This window comes from Podarcis liolepis (assembly GCF_965112155.1).
Source record: "Podarcis liolepis genome assembly, chromosome: 11".
Lineage (NCBI taxonomy): Eukaryota > Metazoa > Chordata > Lepidosauria > Squamata > Lacertidae > Podarcis > Podarcis liolepis.
The window spans coordinates 50,288,916-50,306,481 of NC_139565.1; the positions used below are offsets into that span (position 1 = coordinate 50,288,916).

The window sequence follows — 17,566 nt, forward strand, 5'->3', positions numbered from 1 at the left end:
GTGACCAATAGGACTCTGCAGGATTGGGGCCTTCCTAAGTTTGTTCTGAAGAGGCAAGGCGCGGCCTCACAGGTGAGGCCGATTGGTAACTCACAGCACCTGGTGACAAGAGCTGGGAAGGGTTATAAGGTCAGCATTTCCCTTCAGCTCTTTGCCACAGCAACACATTCCCTGCCTTGGGCTTCTTGCTTCCTGATCCTTGAACCTCAGCTTCTTGACTCCTTCTTGATCCTCGGACCCCTGACTTCGTGACTCCTTGCTTCTTGATCCTCGGACCCCTGACTTCGTGACTCCTTGCTTCTTGATCCTCGGACCCCTGACTTCGTGACTCCCGTTCCTGCTCCCACCCCGCCATCTTGCCCCCGGTCCTGACGTCCCCTGCCAGGACTTTGATTGCCCGTGAACCGGACCATGACAGATGATTTAGCTGAGATTCCTGTATTGCAGGGGGTTGGACTAGATGACCCTTGGGGTCCCTTCCAACTCTACAATTATATGAATCAACAATAAGAAGAACCCTACTGGATCCAGACCAAAGGCCCGTCTCGTCCAGTATTCTGGTGTCACAGTGGCCGACCATGTACTCAAGGGGAGTCCACAAGCAAGACTCTTCTGTCCCCCCCCCCCCCGGCCTAAAAGTACAGAAAGGGGAGGAGGGTAAAGGGGCTGTAACTGGGTTTCTTTTTGAATCATCACCATCATCAACCATAAAGAGCTAAGCAGAGATGACTCCAGAGGAAATGGGGGTGGGGGGAATAACCACAGTGAATCATAGACCAAGACAGCAAGTCTTTAATGATATTATTGCATAGCATGATAAGACAAATGAATGAGATGTTTTCGGGGCCACCACATTTATTGTGTCCCATGTCCCAAAGACCCAGCTGAACTTCCACTTTTCACTTAACGCTTTTCTGTAGGTCCTTTCACACAGATGTCACAAATCTTCGTAACAGCGAACTTTCTTTACTTTTAAAGGCAGGCAGATTCATAGAGCGGACAACATTTATAACCGTGATTATGCAGAAAGGCAAAAGTATTCTTCAAGAATTAAAAAAAAACAACCACACACAAATATTATTCACATTGTTAAAGTGACTTCTCTAAGGCCATGAAGGGATCGTAAAAAGCCAAAAAAATGGGCAGGAGTGCTCTTAACATGGGAGAATGTGAACAATCAGAGATTCTGAGCACCGATACAAAATGCCATTTTCCGGGAGAGATTCGGAACAAGCCACAACTGTTGGACAGGCTTAAATCACCCACAAGAAAGCTCTTTATGCTACATTTCTGCAGGTCTATTAATTTCTACAGGTGAATCTTGGAGCAATCCATAATACTCATACCGTATTTTTCGCCCTATAGGACACACTTTTCCCCCTCCTAAAATGAAGGGGAAATCTGTGTGCGTCCTATGGGGCAAATACAGGCTTTCGCTGAAGCCTGTAGAGCGAGAGGGGTCAGTGCGCACCGACCCCTCTCGCTCTCCAGGCTTCAGGAAGCTATCAGCAAGCCTGGGGAGCCTGCAGGAGTTCCTGGGAACTCCCGCAGGGCTCCCCACACTGCGGATAGCAGCCTACCGCCCGGCGTGTGGGGTGCCATTAAGCAGAGCGCCCCTCACGCCGGGCAGACATTGGCCAGCCCCACAAGCTCAGGGGACAGCGGGGAGGCGCAGCGCCGCCATACCACTGTTCCCCGACCTGGTTTTGGGGGGGAAATAAAGGGGGGGAATTTCCTTTATTTCCACCCAAAAAAACTAGGTGCGTCCTATGGGACGGAGCATCCTATGGGACGAAAAATACGGTACCTCAGCATCACTTTTCATACTATAAAGCCAAAGTTTTGGTCCATAAGAGAAAAACTTGGTTGGGTAATGCCTTTTATTTTACCTCGTGGATACGACATTTTGCCTTTCCTTTCCAACTCAATCCTACCACCTAGTTTTGGGTGACATCTCGCCTAACCAAGAGTTCCAGGTGACCCAAGAGTTCCCCACATTTTGGTTGGTCCCAATCCAGGTTTTTCTCAAGAGTTGGGCCTTGGAGTGTCCTCCAAACTATGGGATTCCTTCCCCCTACCCCAAGAAGCAGCTCCTGAGAGAAATAGCAAGTCTGCAGATGTACACATGTGCACAACTGCATGTCACGTAGCTCAGAATGTGGTGTTTCTGGGTTGTTTAGTAAGCAGGTATAGTGATCCTCCTCACCCAGTGCTTTACTCCTGGGGGAAGGTGAGATCAGTGATGTACACTGAAATCCTGGGATGCCACATCTCAGCAGGCTTGAGTGGACCTGCTCCGTCTTCCAGAGGTTTAGGATCTCGTGGATCACAGACTGCAAGACGTGAGCTGTATCTGTTGCTAATTCACACAAGGCAGTGTGGGTGTCTTCAAACACAGGAATGCTCCTGGTTGGTTACTGGTGACAATTTTCTCATGCATCTGCACCTTGTGTGTGGTCCAAGGTCTCGTGGGCAGAATGATGCAGATGACTGCGCTACCCAGGGAGGAGCAGAACCACCTTGATGAATCTGCAGGGGGCTCTTCCTCGTCTACAGGAGAATAACACAAGCTCATCTCAAGCCACCAAGAGCGAAGATTGTCAACTTAACCTGCTCTTCTCAGACAAGCCCAGTCCAGCAGTACAATTTTGCGACAGAAAAGTCTCCTCTCACAAACGAGCCACTAGATATATAATCAGAAGAATTGTGATAGGATGCTGGAATACTTGGTGAACCTACTTACAAGAATGAACTATGTGTGGCTTGACAAAAATACCTAGTGAAACAGGGTTGAAACGGCACAGGGAGAACTTCATCAATGGGCTTCTTAGCTAAGATATAGCCAAAGGGAACTCAAGACTCAAACGCCATTGAGTTACTGTCTAAAATACTTCCAAGCAACCATATCCATGCAGTGAAGATCTGTTTCACCTAGATGTTTGGCCTAGTTCTGGAACGTTTAACCAGCCCCCTGCCCCACCCCGAGCGCTGAAATTTCCATGATATTGAACCCTCCCTCCCAGTCATTCTGCCCATTTATATGCCTTGCTGAAAAGCAACCGTGAAAACATGAAGAAACTCAAAACAATATTGTAAACAAAATACCAGTGGACAGTGTTTGTGATCCAGTTGTAAGAACACTTAGAGGTTCGTTCAGAGGCAACCAGTAGGACTTATGCACACACAAAAATGGGTTTTTAAGATTGTGGCACGGACAGGAAAATTCATTGGGACAGTATTGTCTGCGGACCATGAAATATTTTGTACAGACACAGGGACGGTTCAAATATATTAGTATCTCTTTGTATATCTACGCTCAAGAGTTGCGCAAGGCAGTTCCATGTTCAGTCTTTTATGATTCTCGTTTCAGGAGGACATACGCGCCCATGACAGCCAGGAGAGCGTACTGCAAACAAAACATATAGATTACTTTGGTATCTAACATAACTCTTTGCATCTCAGATGTCAAAAATCAGATCCTGTTTCAGAATAAGTTTTCAATATAGTACTGGCACCAGTTTCTAAAAAGCAAAGCATAGGTTGAAATTGTCTGCAATGTGAACGAACGTGGATTCCTGACTGGCCAATATCCCTTCCAGTGGAGTAATTCACTCTTGCCTGGTTCACACATAACACTAAACCATGGTTTACCATTCCATGGTCTATTAAACCATGGTTTGGCATTACGTGCAAATCCTGCCCAAAGCTTAACTATGGTTTGTTCACTGCCAACAAACCACAAACTGCAACCATGAACCTTGGGTTTGGTTTGGTTTTTTAAAAAGCTATGGTTTGGTGTTATGTGTGAACCCATCCTTAAAAGTGATTCAGCCACCAGATGCTCACTAAACTACAAAGAAGCTGGAAACAGACTAACTTTGGAGAAGCAATGTATTTCATTCATGGCTGGTTAAATGAACTATGGCTTCCAATTATGTATAAACCTGGACTCTATGTACATCCCTATGTGTGAGTGAAGCTGCACTCATGACTGAAGTGAACGGAGCAGGAATTCTAGGTGCCACTGGAGGGCACATGGGGCTCTGAATAAGAGTGCATATACTTATGCATGTAGATGTATTCTTACTTGATTAGAGATCTAATATTTGACCCTTGGTGTGTTTCAAATAATGATTAAAACTGAAACCTAACGGAGTCACAGAACGCACAGTATTACCGCATGACTAATTATGTGTGGAAATTATATCTACAGCTATACAAAAGCAAGGTTTATTTTAATACTGCCTATAGCAACATTGTCAGGAATTTAAAAACATTCTGTTGAGCAAAACAAAAAAGAATAAAAAGCTTATTTGTAAATGTGACACATGGCTAGTTTTCTCTGTGGCGTATTGAGAACAGGAAAAATAAAAACACTGCTCTATTTGAATACTCACGCTCGCAAAAATTCTCCAGCATGATCCTTGATGCAAAGCAAGATGCTGCCCTCAGAAATATGAAACGGGAATGATATCTGCATAAGGCGAACATTTCCTTGAGTATAGTTTTAAAAAATCAGGGAATTGAGGCTTTGTACATTGACAGTCGGGTGCTAGGGACCTCTGCTTCACAAACTCCACTGAAATTAATGGGAGCTACACAACAGACGACTGGTAGTTTTGCACAATTCCCATTCACTTTAATGATACTGGCTGTCGCTGCATCAGCATTTGGTTTTTCTTATTTACCATCAAGCGGTGTAAAATTTTTATGAAATAAATATGCCAATGCATTGAGCCCACTGTGTGCAGACCAAACTTATCCCATATCTGAAACATGAGCCTTTAGTGGCAAAAGGAAGTAGGCCTGATGAAATCTTCCAAGCACAATATTCTCTCTACCAGGGAATCTGTTCATGCAAGTTTGCAGACTGGTTGGCGAAAGAATTGCTTCTTTGCCGAAAAAGTTATTGGCCCCAAAGTTAAATCTTTACTTACCTTAAATTTTGGATAGTCGTTCATGATTATGGTCACCATTCCAACATACGGCAAAAACCTGATTCGTGGAGGTTAAACAGAATAGCATAAAGTCATTTCAAAATAGCCTGACTTAATGTAGCATTTTATGCTTTTATTTTTATTTTTATATTTAAGCCAGACCAGGTACAAGCCTCAGGAGCTTCAAATATCAGAATTCACCATTAAAGGAGAAAAAGGTTTCTAGCCCTTTTGGCTAGTATAGTTTGAGAATCTGATGGCTAAAACTGATAGAAGTAGAATAAATAAAGGCTGAAAACGAACAGTCCATTCGAATGTATGTAATGGCCGGGAAGTGAGGGTTCAGTTGGCCCAGAACAGCCCACATCCTCCCTCCAGAGAGACAAGCGCTGATTTGAGCAAAATAAATGCATACAAGACAGATAATAGTTTATGTAGCACTGCAGAAAGCTTTGCGAGGTGCAAATGAGAGCAGAGTATTCACGGGCAAAGGAAAATACGGCGGTGCAATTAAGACTCACTAATGCTGGCATGGAAAGATTTTTTTTCACAGAAATCCGAAAATCTGACACGGGGGGAAACAGTCCACTCAGCACGTTTAGCCTGGAAAAGAGGAGACTGGGAGGAGAGAGGACAGCTACCTTCAAATATCTTAAAAGACTGTCACATGGAAGATGGAGAGCAAGCGCTTGTTTTCTCCTGCCCTGGAGGGCAGGACTCGAACCCATGGCTTCAAGTTACAAGAAAGGAGATTCCAGCTAAACACCAGGAGGAAGTCTCTAACCGCAAGAGCCCTTGGAAGGTGATGGACTCTCCTTCCTTGGAGGTTTTTAAGCAGAGATTGGATGACCACCTGCCACGGATGCTTTAGCTGAGATGCCTGCATAGCAGGGGGTTGGACTAGATGACCCTAAGAGGTCCATTCTGAGTCTACACAGAATGCCTCTGCAGCAGGGGTGGGAAGGAAGATGCAGCCCTCCAGGCCTTTCTACCTGACCCTCAGGAAAATCCCCAGGCTGCTCTCCTTACCAGCCCTGCTTTGGACCCTCCCTGAGTATTTTCCCCTTGCTGAAATAAGTCTGTGAATGCTGATCATGCCTCTTGCTTGACTGGGTGCAGGAGGGAGAGGGGCATGTGAGGGTGTAGAACAGGGGTAGGCAACCTAAGGCCCGGGGGCTAGATGTGGCCCTACCGTCTTCTCAATCCAGCTCGCAGACGGTCCAGGAATCAGCGTGTTTTTACATGAGTAGAATGTGTCCTTTTATTTAAAATGCATCTCTGGGTTATTTGTGGGGCATAGGAATTCGTTCTCTCCCCCCCCCCAAAAAAAAAAAAAAATAGTCCGGCCCACCACACGGTCTAAGGGACAGTGGACCGGCCCACAGCTGAAAACGGTTGCCGACTCCTGTTGTAGAAACTAGACCTTCATACAATGATTAAAAAATACACTTTTTGCTCTGACCGCTTTTTCTTCCGGGTCCTGCCTGCCCCCAGGTAGTAGCCCAGAGAGGAACGGGGTCTGTGATCTGAAAAAGCCTTCCCACTCCTGCTAAAGAGGTTTGCTTCAGCCCTGCTTTCAAAAGTCACCCACCTATTACCCTTCATTTCAGGGGCAGCACAGCCCACCCTGCAGCCACACTCACCCTCGTGCCCTGCCAACAACGTCCTTCTTCTCAAGCCAGTTCTGGCCTTCTTTGTACAAGCCTCTGTCGTCAACTTCGTTATTGTCGCCCTTGGTCAGAAATTTGATGTTGCCGTTTTCCCTGCCAAAACAACAAGACGGCAAACGCGTTGTGGAGCCACACCTGGAAGTCGCCCATTAGAATGTTTGCAAAACAGAACGGATAAGGTACCAATCTGCCCTTCCTGCTGCCTTTTAATAAATATCGAGACCTTCATTTCTGACTCTTACTGACAGATCTAAGCACCTATTTCTCCCCAGGCTGTTAATAATTTACTTTGGGCAAAACAAAGAGTTATCTGTTTAGTTACTAGATGCCTGCCCTAATGTGGTTAAAGAGAAATAAGGGTGTTTCTTGATCTGGAAAACAAGCACCTGAACATGGGAAAGTAACAAGAAATCTGGGGTCCAAGAAAGAGGTTGTTTCAATTCAGAAAAGCTTTGAGGGAATAGCAACCAGACTTACATTCTCTGGGCTAGAGGCAGAAGCCTGGGATTGTGTTCTGCCCAGGTATCTTTTAACCACAACTCCCATAATTCCTAATAATAATAATAATAATAATAATAATAATTTATTATTTATACCCCACCCATCTGGCTGGGTTTCCCCAGCCACTCTGGGCGGCTTCCAAAAGAATATTAAAATACTGTGATACATCAAACATTAAAAGCTTCCCTAAACAGGGCTGCCTTCAGATGTCTTCTAAAAGTCTGGTAGTTGTTGTTCTCTTTGACATCTGGTGGGAGGGCGTTCCACAGGGAGGGCGCCACTACCGAGAAGGCCCTCTGCCTGGTTCCCTGTAACTTGGCTTCTCGCAGTGAGGGAACCGCCAGAAGGCCCTCGGTGCTGGACCTCAGTGTCCGGGTAGAACGATGGAGGGGGAGACGCTCCTTCAGGTATACTGGACCATGCTGGCTGGGGCAGAGGGAAACTGTGATCCAAAAAGTCTGGTGGTGCAAACTACAGGGGCAAACTCCCTGGCTGAACCCCTCAGCACCTGCTGCTAGTCAGTGTACATTAAGTCTGCTAGATGGACCAATAGTCTGACATGGTGTAAGGCAGCCTCCTATGTTCCTAACATTGGTTTCAGCTCGTGATTAAGTCTGGAGCACAAGCCCGGTTTGAAGCACACACTAAGCCAAGCCATGGCTTAGCTCAGTACAGGGAAGCAGCAGAATGCCTGGAGATGAGGAAAAAGGCCATGACCTTCTTTCCCAGAGCTTGCACATTTGCATTAAGGAACCCCTTCGTCTGCAGTCCTCTGTGATAAACCACTTTATGGAGCTGATGTTTTAAAAAGCGGTTGAACAGCTGCAGAGTGAAAGAAAGTACTGCAGGTGCTTTCGAAACCCAATAATTTGGAGAGCTGAGGCTGACTGCATTGACAGCACTCATTCAATACATACATGCACCAAATACGTCCTTTTTTAAATTAAGGAATGTACATTTAGCCCAAGTATTTCCTGCCCAGTTCACCCTCCCAATTTCACTTCAAATGCAAATCTCCATTCCTTCTAAGCATTCTGCATTCTAACAGCCAAGCAAGATGACTACGCCAGTGACAGCACTGAATTGTTTTTGCCATTACTTTTCGTGAACTTTGATTACTCTGTGTACAATCGGAATATCTCTGCCTTCGACTTTAAAAACCACTATTTCCCCGGCCCTGATGGGGTCATCCCGGAAGTTTGTTAAGAACAGCAGATCTCCTCTGTGGAAGGCTGGCTCCATGCTGCCACTATAAAGGAAAGAAGAGAAACAGGAATTAAAGAGTCAGTATCATTCTTCTGTCAGGGAGGAAGCTTGGTACTAGTTTTCTTCTTTAAAAATTACTATTACACTGGTAACTGAAGAAAAATCAGTTATGTTCACAGGCTATTGAAGCCATACCCTGATATTCGACAGGTGACGTATTTCACATTCCAAGATGCACTATATTCCACTATGCCCAAAATACATTTCAAATGTATTTGCCTGGAAATGAAATGACGACAAGGGTTGGTGTCTGGCAGGCCCCCCTTGGCTGTGAGACTTGGAATCGCTGCTCAACCTGCTCCCTGCCTTGCAGGACTTTGCCCACCTGGCTGGGGGGGGGGGCGCCCTGACTGACTCCAGCTACAAAAGCTGAGGCTGCTGAACAGACTCTTGGGCTGCAGTGTTGTTTGGGGTCTTTGTTGGGGGGGGGAGTGCTGCTGTTATTTTTTTTGCATATTTTTTTAATAAAAAAATGTGCAAATTGCTCAATTTGGTTGTGTACATCTTGATATTACATTTGTTTATTACTACTTTTGCTGTGTTTGCAGTTATGCATTTTTTTGTATGTTGCAAGCCACCTTAAGCATGGTTTTAACTCTGGAAAGGCAGCATACAAATAAAATGACTGACTGAGAGCATGCCATAAGGTAAAGGTAAAGGGACCCCTGACCGTAAGGTCCAGTTGTGGCCGACTCTGGGGTTACAGCGCTGATCTCGCTTTATTGGCTGAGGGAGCTGGCGTACAGCTTCAGGGTCATGTGGCCAGCATGACTAAGCCGCTTCTGGCGAACCAGAGCAGCGCACGGAAATGCCGTTTACCTTCCTGCCAGAGCGGTACCTATTTATCTACTTGCACTTTGACGTGCTTTCAAACTGCTAGGTTGGCAGGAGCAGGGACCGAGCAACGGGAGCTCACCGCCGCGCAGGGATTCGAACCGCCGACCTTCTGATCAGCAAGCCCTAGCCTCTGTGGTTTAACCCACAGCACCACCCGCATCCCAGAGGGCATGCCATAGGCAGGGACTAAATCTGTTTTTAATCAAGCTTATGTGATTTTTTTAATTGTACTTTTTACTTTGGTTGTAAATAATTTTGGGACTTTTTTTTTTAGTGGTACAGGATGCACAGATTGAATAAACCTAACGAAGGAGATACATCAGACAGACAACAGTTGGAGAAACCACACATCCTGGTCTCCTTCCAAGATCTGCAGATACTATTTTAGGAGTGGAATGGGGCATAAGCTCTGGGTCACTCGCTAACCCAGCAACAGATTTGGTTTAACATAGGCATACCTGAGCACTACAACGATAGGACTCTCACTCCCAGTGATAACAATAAGGCCTTTCCATATCATCAGCGCCGAAGACACAATCATGGCAAAATTTAAGACTTGGTAATAGAGCTGTAAGGAAGGGAAGAGCTGTGATAAGTGGAAACAGCAGATCAAAAACCTGAGATTAAGAGAGCAAGCCAACAGGTGCCAGCAGGGTTCTCATTTCCTGATGTTATAGCAGCACAGGCCGCACTAGCACAGAATGCACTGGGCTTAAGAGGGATTGCTCCAGCTCCAGAGCTGGGGAAACTAGCTTGGGTGTGAATGGCACAGCCCAAACACTTTTAAGGAACGAGGAAGCAAGTGTGAAAGGAGGCGCCAGGGCGAGGGAATCTCCTGATAAGACTGGACTCCAGTAACCCACATTTGTGCTTTTACAGCTCTACAAGTCACAGTGACCCCCACTTCTATGTTTGGCTAGGGGGAGAGATTATTATACTGCACAGAAACATAAATGGCCACAGCTGCTAGTCTTGAAAGAACCAAACCAATGCAGAAACCTATTAACGGTCGAGATTGTTTGCTTCCAGGAAGGAAAGGGGAGGCACATTCTGAGATGTAAATACTGCAGGATCTTTTTATCTTCAACAGACACACGTTGAGCTTCTTCGACAGAGGGGAAGGCTTCCCAGGGCGCCGTGCCTTTATAACAGGCGGCTTGGTGGGGTTGCACAAAACAGGGCAATCAAAAACAGACTGCCGGGAAGGGGGGGGGTGCACTGACCACAACACCGCCGCCCTCACCAGAGAGGGGGAAAGTAGATCAATGCAGAGGGGAAAGTAGGGCACTCCGATTTCACCTGCCTGCACAAGGCAGCTGTACAGTGCTCAAAAGGAGCCCAAAGGATGGCCTCATTTCCTGGCTTCTTTCAGAACAGGTAAAATTGTTCAAAGGCAGAGGCTGGGGGTAGGGGGAGAGAAATTAGAACATTTTTTTACCTTCACCCCCCATGATTTATTGTAGTCACCCAAAAACATATGTACTCTGCTCACGAAAGTTAAAATAATAACAGTATTTTTAAAAAAAAAATACAGAGAGAGAGAAAAACACAACACAATAGAAAGCAGCTGAGCTAGGTAGGGTTTGTTTGGACCCTGGGTGAGAATATGGTGGCTGAAAGGGAGGAAAATGAATGGATATTGATTTATAGATAAAACTGTTTATTAATGTTACATTTTTATATGTAACTGTGTGCTTTTGTAATATTTTGTTTATGATGTCTGTTGCTGCTTCAGTTTTTTGAGTACCACCGCTTAGAGAGATTTAAAATATATTAAATGGTATAGAAATTAAATAATCAATCAATATAAAACCACCCATTGGGTGGCGTCTAGTGAATTAGTTCCATTAGCACAAGGACTTGGGCCTGTACAACTGAACCTTCCCTTCTCCTCTGCCCATACACCGCCCCCCCCAAAAAAGAACTGTTCTTGAAGTTACCCCCAACCCTCCAGAGCAAATCTGGTGAGGGCTCCAAGAGAGGAGGGGGAGAGAAAGTTCTGTTGCACAAGAAGAAAAGCTTGCACTAGCAGAAGTACTTCATATTGACAGCGTCCATTGAAATTATTAGTTTTTGTTGCTTATGCATTTTTACAACTTATATATACATCATACAATATCCATCATTTATCCCTTATCCTCAGACTTCCCAGTCCATCTCTCCCTGGCATTCTAGGTAGTCTTTTATTTCACCCATTTTTGTCTCAAATGTTCATTTATTTAGTGTTATCTGCTGCTTATATGTTCATTCCTACTTGTGGGTTAAATTGACTGTTGCACCCTCTAAGATACCGTCCACTGAAATTAATGGAGATGACTAACTGAGGTCCATTCACTTTCAATGGTTCTATCCTGAGCATAGCTTAGTCAAATACAAACATTATTTGGAACAGCCCAGTTCAATTCCTGACATGTCCAGGGAAAGCTGGGAATGTCCCTACTGGAACTCTGGCCAGCTGCTGGTGGTCAGTGTAGATAATACTAAGTTCAATGGTGCAGCAAGCCTGACTTGGTGTTCCTATAAGTTAGCCCTTCCCTAGACTAGGTGCTCAAATGGATCTGTGATTTTGACATGCAGTGAAATAGTCATGCAAACAGGCTCACCCCACATTCTCCATGACGCCACAAAGCTGACAAAAAGCTCCAGCCAAGACGTGGGGAGTGAAATGTACACTTGGATTATATGCTGGGCAGGTGGTGGAAGAAGTGTCATAACTGCTTAACCTCAAAAAGGAAGCTCCACTTGACTTACATTCTTAAGACACCAATTGGGTTGGATGAATCATCCTTTCATCAATCACCCACCCACCCAAAGAGAGACCGGAAATGTAAAAAAAAGGAAAAGCTGTGTTCTACATCCTCTTCGCACACAACCCACAATAATTATAATAATAATAATAATTTATTATTTATACCCCGCCCATCTGGCTGAGTTTCCCCAGCCACTCTGGGCGGCTCCCAATCAGTGTTAAAAACAGTACAGCGTTACATATTAAAACTTCCCTGAACAGGGCTGCCTTAAGATGTCTTCTGAATGTCAGGTAATTATTTATCTCTTTGACATCTGATGGGAGGGCATTCCACAGGGCGGGCGCCACTACCGAGAAGGCCCTCTGTCTGGTTCCCTGTAGCCTCACTTCTCGCAATGAGGGAACCGCCAGAAGGCCCTCGGCGCTGGATCTCAGTGTCCGAGCTGAACGATGGGGGTGGAGACGCTCCTTCAGGTATACAGGACCGAGGCCGTTTAGGGCTTTAAAGGTCAGCACCAACACTTTGAATCGTGCTCGGAAACGTACTGGGAGCCAATGCAGATCTCTCAGAACCGGTGTTATGTGGTCTCGGCGGCCGCCCCCAGTCACTAGTCTAGCTGCCGCATTCTGGATTAATTGCAGTTTCCAGGTCACCTTCAAAGGTAGCCCCACGTAGAGCGCGTTGCAGTAATCCAAGCGGGAGATAACTAGAGCATGCACCACTCTGGCGAGACAGTCCGCGGACAGGTAGGGTCTTAGCCTGCGTACCAGGTGGAGCTGGTAGACAGCTGCCCTGGACACAGAGTTAACCTGCGCCTCCATGGACAGCTGTGAGTCCAAAATGACTCCCAGGCTGCGCACCTGGTCCTTCAGGGGCACAGTTACATTCATTCAAGACAAGTCTCCTCCATCAAAACATTCTCCTCTCAAGCACTTCCAGGCTTCCTTATTTTATCTCTCAGCATCATGTATGACAAGGGGGGGGGGTCCGCATTTATTTGCTCCTAAGACGCTTTGGGGCAGCTGTGAGGAGAAACAGACACACAACCCCACCAATTTTAAATATGGAGGATGAAAGGAAAGAAACTGGAACTCTGAAGAGTAGAAAAACAAACCCTTTTCAGCTCTTGTTTTCCAGAATGAGAAGCCTACCATGGAATTCTGCTCAATATCGATCCAGACTAGAATCCAATGTATAGTTTGGAATACATATATTTGTATAGTTAGCCGAGTAACAACTTAAACACATTGCAGGATTCTCAGAAAACAGACCAGAGGCAATTAATATTTCATCCAGCAGAACATTACTGCTACTGAAGGCAAATGAGCATCATGGTCACAAGTCCAATACATTCAGGGTTGGCACTGTCCATAGGAAATCCAGTTGCAACCGACTTAACTTAAACTTAAAATAAGACTAAACCTTAACGCTGTATACAGAACACAACAACAGAAGGAAAAGAGCTTGAAAGAGGAAGTGAAGCCCAGGCTCCTTCTGGCCTATTATTATAGTCAGCATGACCGTGAAAGAAGAGATAACAGAACCAGTTTAAGCCAGCTGTACTCAGTTTCTCGGAAGGAATAACCCAAACATCATGAACCACCAGCAAGACAGAAATCACAACTAAAGAATCCCTGATAGATCCAACCTCCATTTAAAAGCGTCTAATGAAGGAAAGTCTACAACCTCCCAAAGAGGTTTTTAAACAGAGGTTGGATGGCCTTCTGTTTTTAAATATGCAACTGCTTTTATAAAGGTTTATACATATATAGGTCTTGCAGGCAACAAGACAAACTGTAATTGTGCTTTTCTATTACCTGGCGCTTGTTCATTCGCCGCAGGTCACCAAATATATCCATGGCTGCAGCTTTCTGAGGAGCCAATAACAGAAAGAGAGAAGGAGAGAGAAATGTTATTCTTAAACTAGGTAAGGTAAGGTAAAAGGTAAAGGACCCCTGGATGGTTAAGTCCGGTCAAAAGCGACTATGAGGTGCGGCTCTCATCTTGCTTCAGGCCAAGGGAGCCGGCATTTGTCCGGGTCATGTGGCCAGCATGACTAAACCGATTCTGGCACAAGAGAACATTGTGATGGAAGCCAGAGCACATGGAAATGCCGTTTACCTTCCCGCCACAGTGGTACCTATTTATCTACTTGCACTGTTGTGCTTTTGAACTGCTAGGTTGGCAGGAGCTGGGACAGAGCAACGGGAGCTCACCCCATTGCGGGGATTCGAACCACCAACCTTTGGATTGGCAAGCCCAAAAGGTTCAGTGGTTTAGACCACAGCGCCACCCGTGTCCCCTTTTCTTAAACTAGGTTGAAGTGCAAAGCTGTGAATTCTACCAGGTGTATCTTTCACAGAAAGGATGTGGGCAAAAAGTATGGTTAGGTTGTAGTGAACACTGAACTGCAACCCTCGTTCTGGTATCAATTGTATGGAGAGACTTAGGACAAGAATATGTAACCTTTGGCCTTCCAAATCTTGTTGGACACCAACTCCCATCAGCCAGCATGGCAAATGGTCAGGGATGATGGGAGTTGTAGTCCAACAACATGGAGGGCCACAGCTTCCCCAGCCTTCAAATACACCCCTAGCCAACTTTAATAAATTGTTGCTTTCAACTGCTCAAAGGGCTTCACGTGCATTATCAAGCTGCAATACTTAATGACTTACCTTTCAGGGAATCTTGTATCGTTAGCCCTCATACTGTAGACCACCTATGCTAGTCTTCACCATCCTGGTGCCCTTCCAGATGTGTTAAGACTACAACTCCCATCAGGCACAGTGAGCATGGCTGTTGGGAGTTGTAGTATGGCACATCTGGAAGGACACCAGCTTGGCAGAGGCGAGATTCAAACCACAGGCTTCCCAATTCATAACTCAGTTTCTTAACTACTACACTTCCCCTTTAGAAGCAACTATATTTTCTTTAAGTGTTTGCTTTTTGACAGAAGCATTTCATGTTACTTAACATGACACCAGGCCAGCAAGGCAGGAACCAGAACTTCATACTGTTCAACAGATATATGTATGAAAACCTCACAAATCACACAATATCTGCTTCCAAAATTACTACAAAAGAGTAATACACCTTGCATGTAGTACAAAATGCAGATTCATTTCAATTTCCCAGGTTTGGCGTATCTTAACTGGAGATGCTTAGTCAGCCTAGGACAGTATTAAGAAGTTTGACAGCAGCTCAACAGGGGTTTCCCCCAGACCTGTTATTTAAGCTCCTTTTGTCTGAAGATGCCAAGGACTGAACCAGAAACCATCTGCCTGCAACACACATGCTCTGCCACTAAGCTCTGGCCTCCCCTGTCCTTATAATCTGAGAAGTTAGCACACACTTTCCAACATTTTAACTTAGCAGCAGAGAACTGCAGCGGAAATCCCTTTGGGCTCACACATCAAAGTTTGCAAGCCTAACAGTTCAAGGATGTCTATCTGATGTCTCTCAAACCACACTAGGTATTCTTCAGCCTTTACACCCTTGTAGCAGCATGTGGCAAGAGAGGGGGAGGCATGAACAATGTCCTCCAGTGTCCCCCAAGAGACAGGGATGCCACAAACTTGGGTGGCTTTAAATGAGGATTGGGGGGAAAATCCGTGGAGGAAAGAGCTATCAATTCCTATTGGCCACCATAGTTATGCTTCACCTCCACAGATGGAGGAAGTAATGCCGCTACTGGAAACCACAGGAAGAGAGAATACCAGTGGCGTAGCGTGGGTTGTCAGCACCCGGGGCAAGGCAAGTAATTTGCGCCCCCTAACCCGTGGATTTGCGCACCCTAACCCTAACCCCCAGATGTTGCGGCCGGCCCCCCCTGCACCCCCCATGCTACGCCACTGGAGAATACTCTTGTGCTCATGGTTCTGCTCCCTGGTTTCCCACAGGAATCTGGCTGGACAATGTGAAAACGAGCTGCAGGACTGGATGGCCGCTGGCCTGATGTAGCAGAGCTGTTCCTATAGAAGGAAATGAAAAATGACCAAGAGCAAAGGGTAGAGCATGAGACTTTCGATCTCAGGGATGTGGATTCGAGACACACCTTGGGCAAAAGATTCCTGCACTGCAGTGGGCTGGACGAGATGACCCTCCTGGCCCTTTCTACCCCTACAAGTCTATGAGTTGCAAAAGTCTTCCCTGCTCACTCCTGGTTGCAGGGTGATGTCCGGACCCCATACGATGAGGCTGGAGAGTCAGAACCAGCTGGCAGCCCAAAACAAAGCACCATGGGGAGGAGCAGGGGAAAGCAACACCCCACCCCCATATACGCTTGGGGTGCATCATGCAAAAGTAGCGTTGTAAGGGGACCACGAGGGTCAGCTGGTCCCTTGCAATGCAGGAATCTTTTGCCCGATGTGAGACTCGAACCCACGACCCTGAGATTTAAGAGTTTCATGCTCTGCCGACTGAGCTATCCCAAGGACCAACTTTAGGTTGCAAAATAAAGCGACTGGTAATTTAAATATTATTATTATTATTATTATTATTATTATTATTAATCCGTTTTTGAAAACAGTGCAAATATAGATATATAAGACTGCGAGCCCCCAGCCTCCACTGAGTTCCAAAAGCAAGCCTACTTAATTGCAACCTGGCAATTAGACCCTTTAGACCCCCTATCTGTGTGTGTGCCCCCCCTCCTAGCAGCAGGTAAAGAGGGTCGCCAAACAAGGGGGGCTAAGGCTCTGCTGGAAGAAGCCCCTCCCCTAGAGCCCCCTTCCCCAAATGAGCCCCACCTGAGAGGGGCTCGCGAGACCTCTACTCACAGCAGCAGCCTCCTCCCTGCCGCCGCCGCCGCCGCCGCAGACCATTCACATTCCCCAGAGCAGCTGGCCCAGGTGGGACAAGGCACAGGGCTCACGCTTTTTCGCTCAGGCTTCTGGGAATTGTAGTCCCACCCCTTTCCCCTCTCGCGGCGATCCCGGTGCAGCAGCGGAGACCTGGGGAACTACGTCTCCCAGAATGCAGCTGCGCGGGGAGAGGGGGCCCTTTCCGTTTACTGTCTTGGCAGCCGCGCTAGTGCCTGAAAGCACCGATATTTTGTCACAGGGAGGGGGGAGAGTTGAGGCTTATTAATTTTTTTAATTTTTAAAAAACAAAAACCAGCCACGATACAGGGCCGCCGCGCTGAACCAATTCGACTCGGGTTCGAGGGAAGCAGATTCGGATACTCGCGTCAGGCGGTACTTAGGACGGCTAAGCATTCGAGAGAGTCTGTTAAACCGTGGACGTCGTTCATTGGCGAGAGGGGAAAAGAAAGGGGCGGGGCTTAGAGAGGTAATCGAGCGGTAAAGAGGCGTGGTAAGCTGAGCCATTGCTGGGATTTGGAGGCGGGGCTAAGAAGGATGCCGTGTTAGATTTGAAGATTCAGAATCAGCGTTACGGATATGAATGACGCTGGTGGAGGAGGCGGGGTTAGTGAGAAGGCGTTTGATAGTGAGGTGTCAAATATAAAATGCAAGGTGGTAGTCCTCAAGCACACTCACCTCCCTAGGCATGACCAGAGACTGCAACCTGGAGGGTTTTCTCTTTGGGCCTTATTCTCTTCCCTACATCACTAGTGGAGAACCTTTTTTTTTTCTGTTCGAGGGCT

General features: G+C 46.3%; 1 protein-coding gene across 4 annotated transcripts; it reads right to left on the bottom strand.

The window, feature by feature from the left end:
- Positions 1-769: 769 nt before the first annotated feature.
- Positions 770-16,937, bottom strand: SEC11C (SEC11 homolog C, signal peptidase complex subunit; the record flags this gene model as incomplete). 4 transcript variants are annotated; one of them, XM_083466299.1, is made up of 9 exons in its annotated part: positions 16,740-16,876; positions 13,779-13,832; positions 9,670-9,779; positions 8,208-8,357; positions 6,581-6,700; positions 4,938-4,995; positions 4,398-4,474; positions 1,803-3,406; positions 770-1,339 (listed from the first exon to the last, which is right to left on the bottom strand). In XM_083466299.1, the coding sequence occupies exons 1-8, from the start codon at positions 16,782-16,784 to the stop codon at positions 3,367-3,369; spliced, it is 654 nt and encodes a 217-aa protein (XP_083322425.1). In that variant the 5' UTR covers positions 16,785-16,876. The 4 variants fall into 4 exon arrangements, with proteins under 4 accessions (XP_083322425.1, XP_083322427.1, XP_083322426.1 ...); XM_083466301.1 differs by lacking the exon at positions 4,398-4,474 and having other exon boundaries at positions 16,740-16,937; XM_083466300.1 differs by lacking the exon at positions 4,398-4,474 and having other exon boundaries at positions 16,710-16,848.
- Between the last annotated feature and the right edge of the window lie 629 nt (positions 16,938-17,566).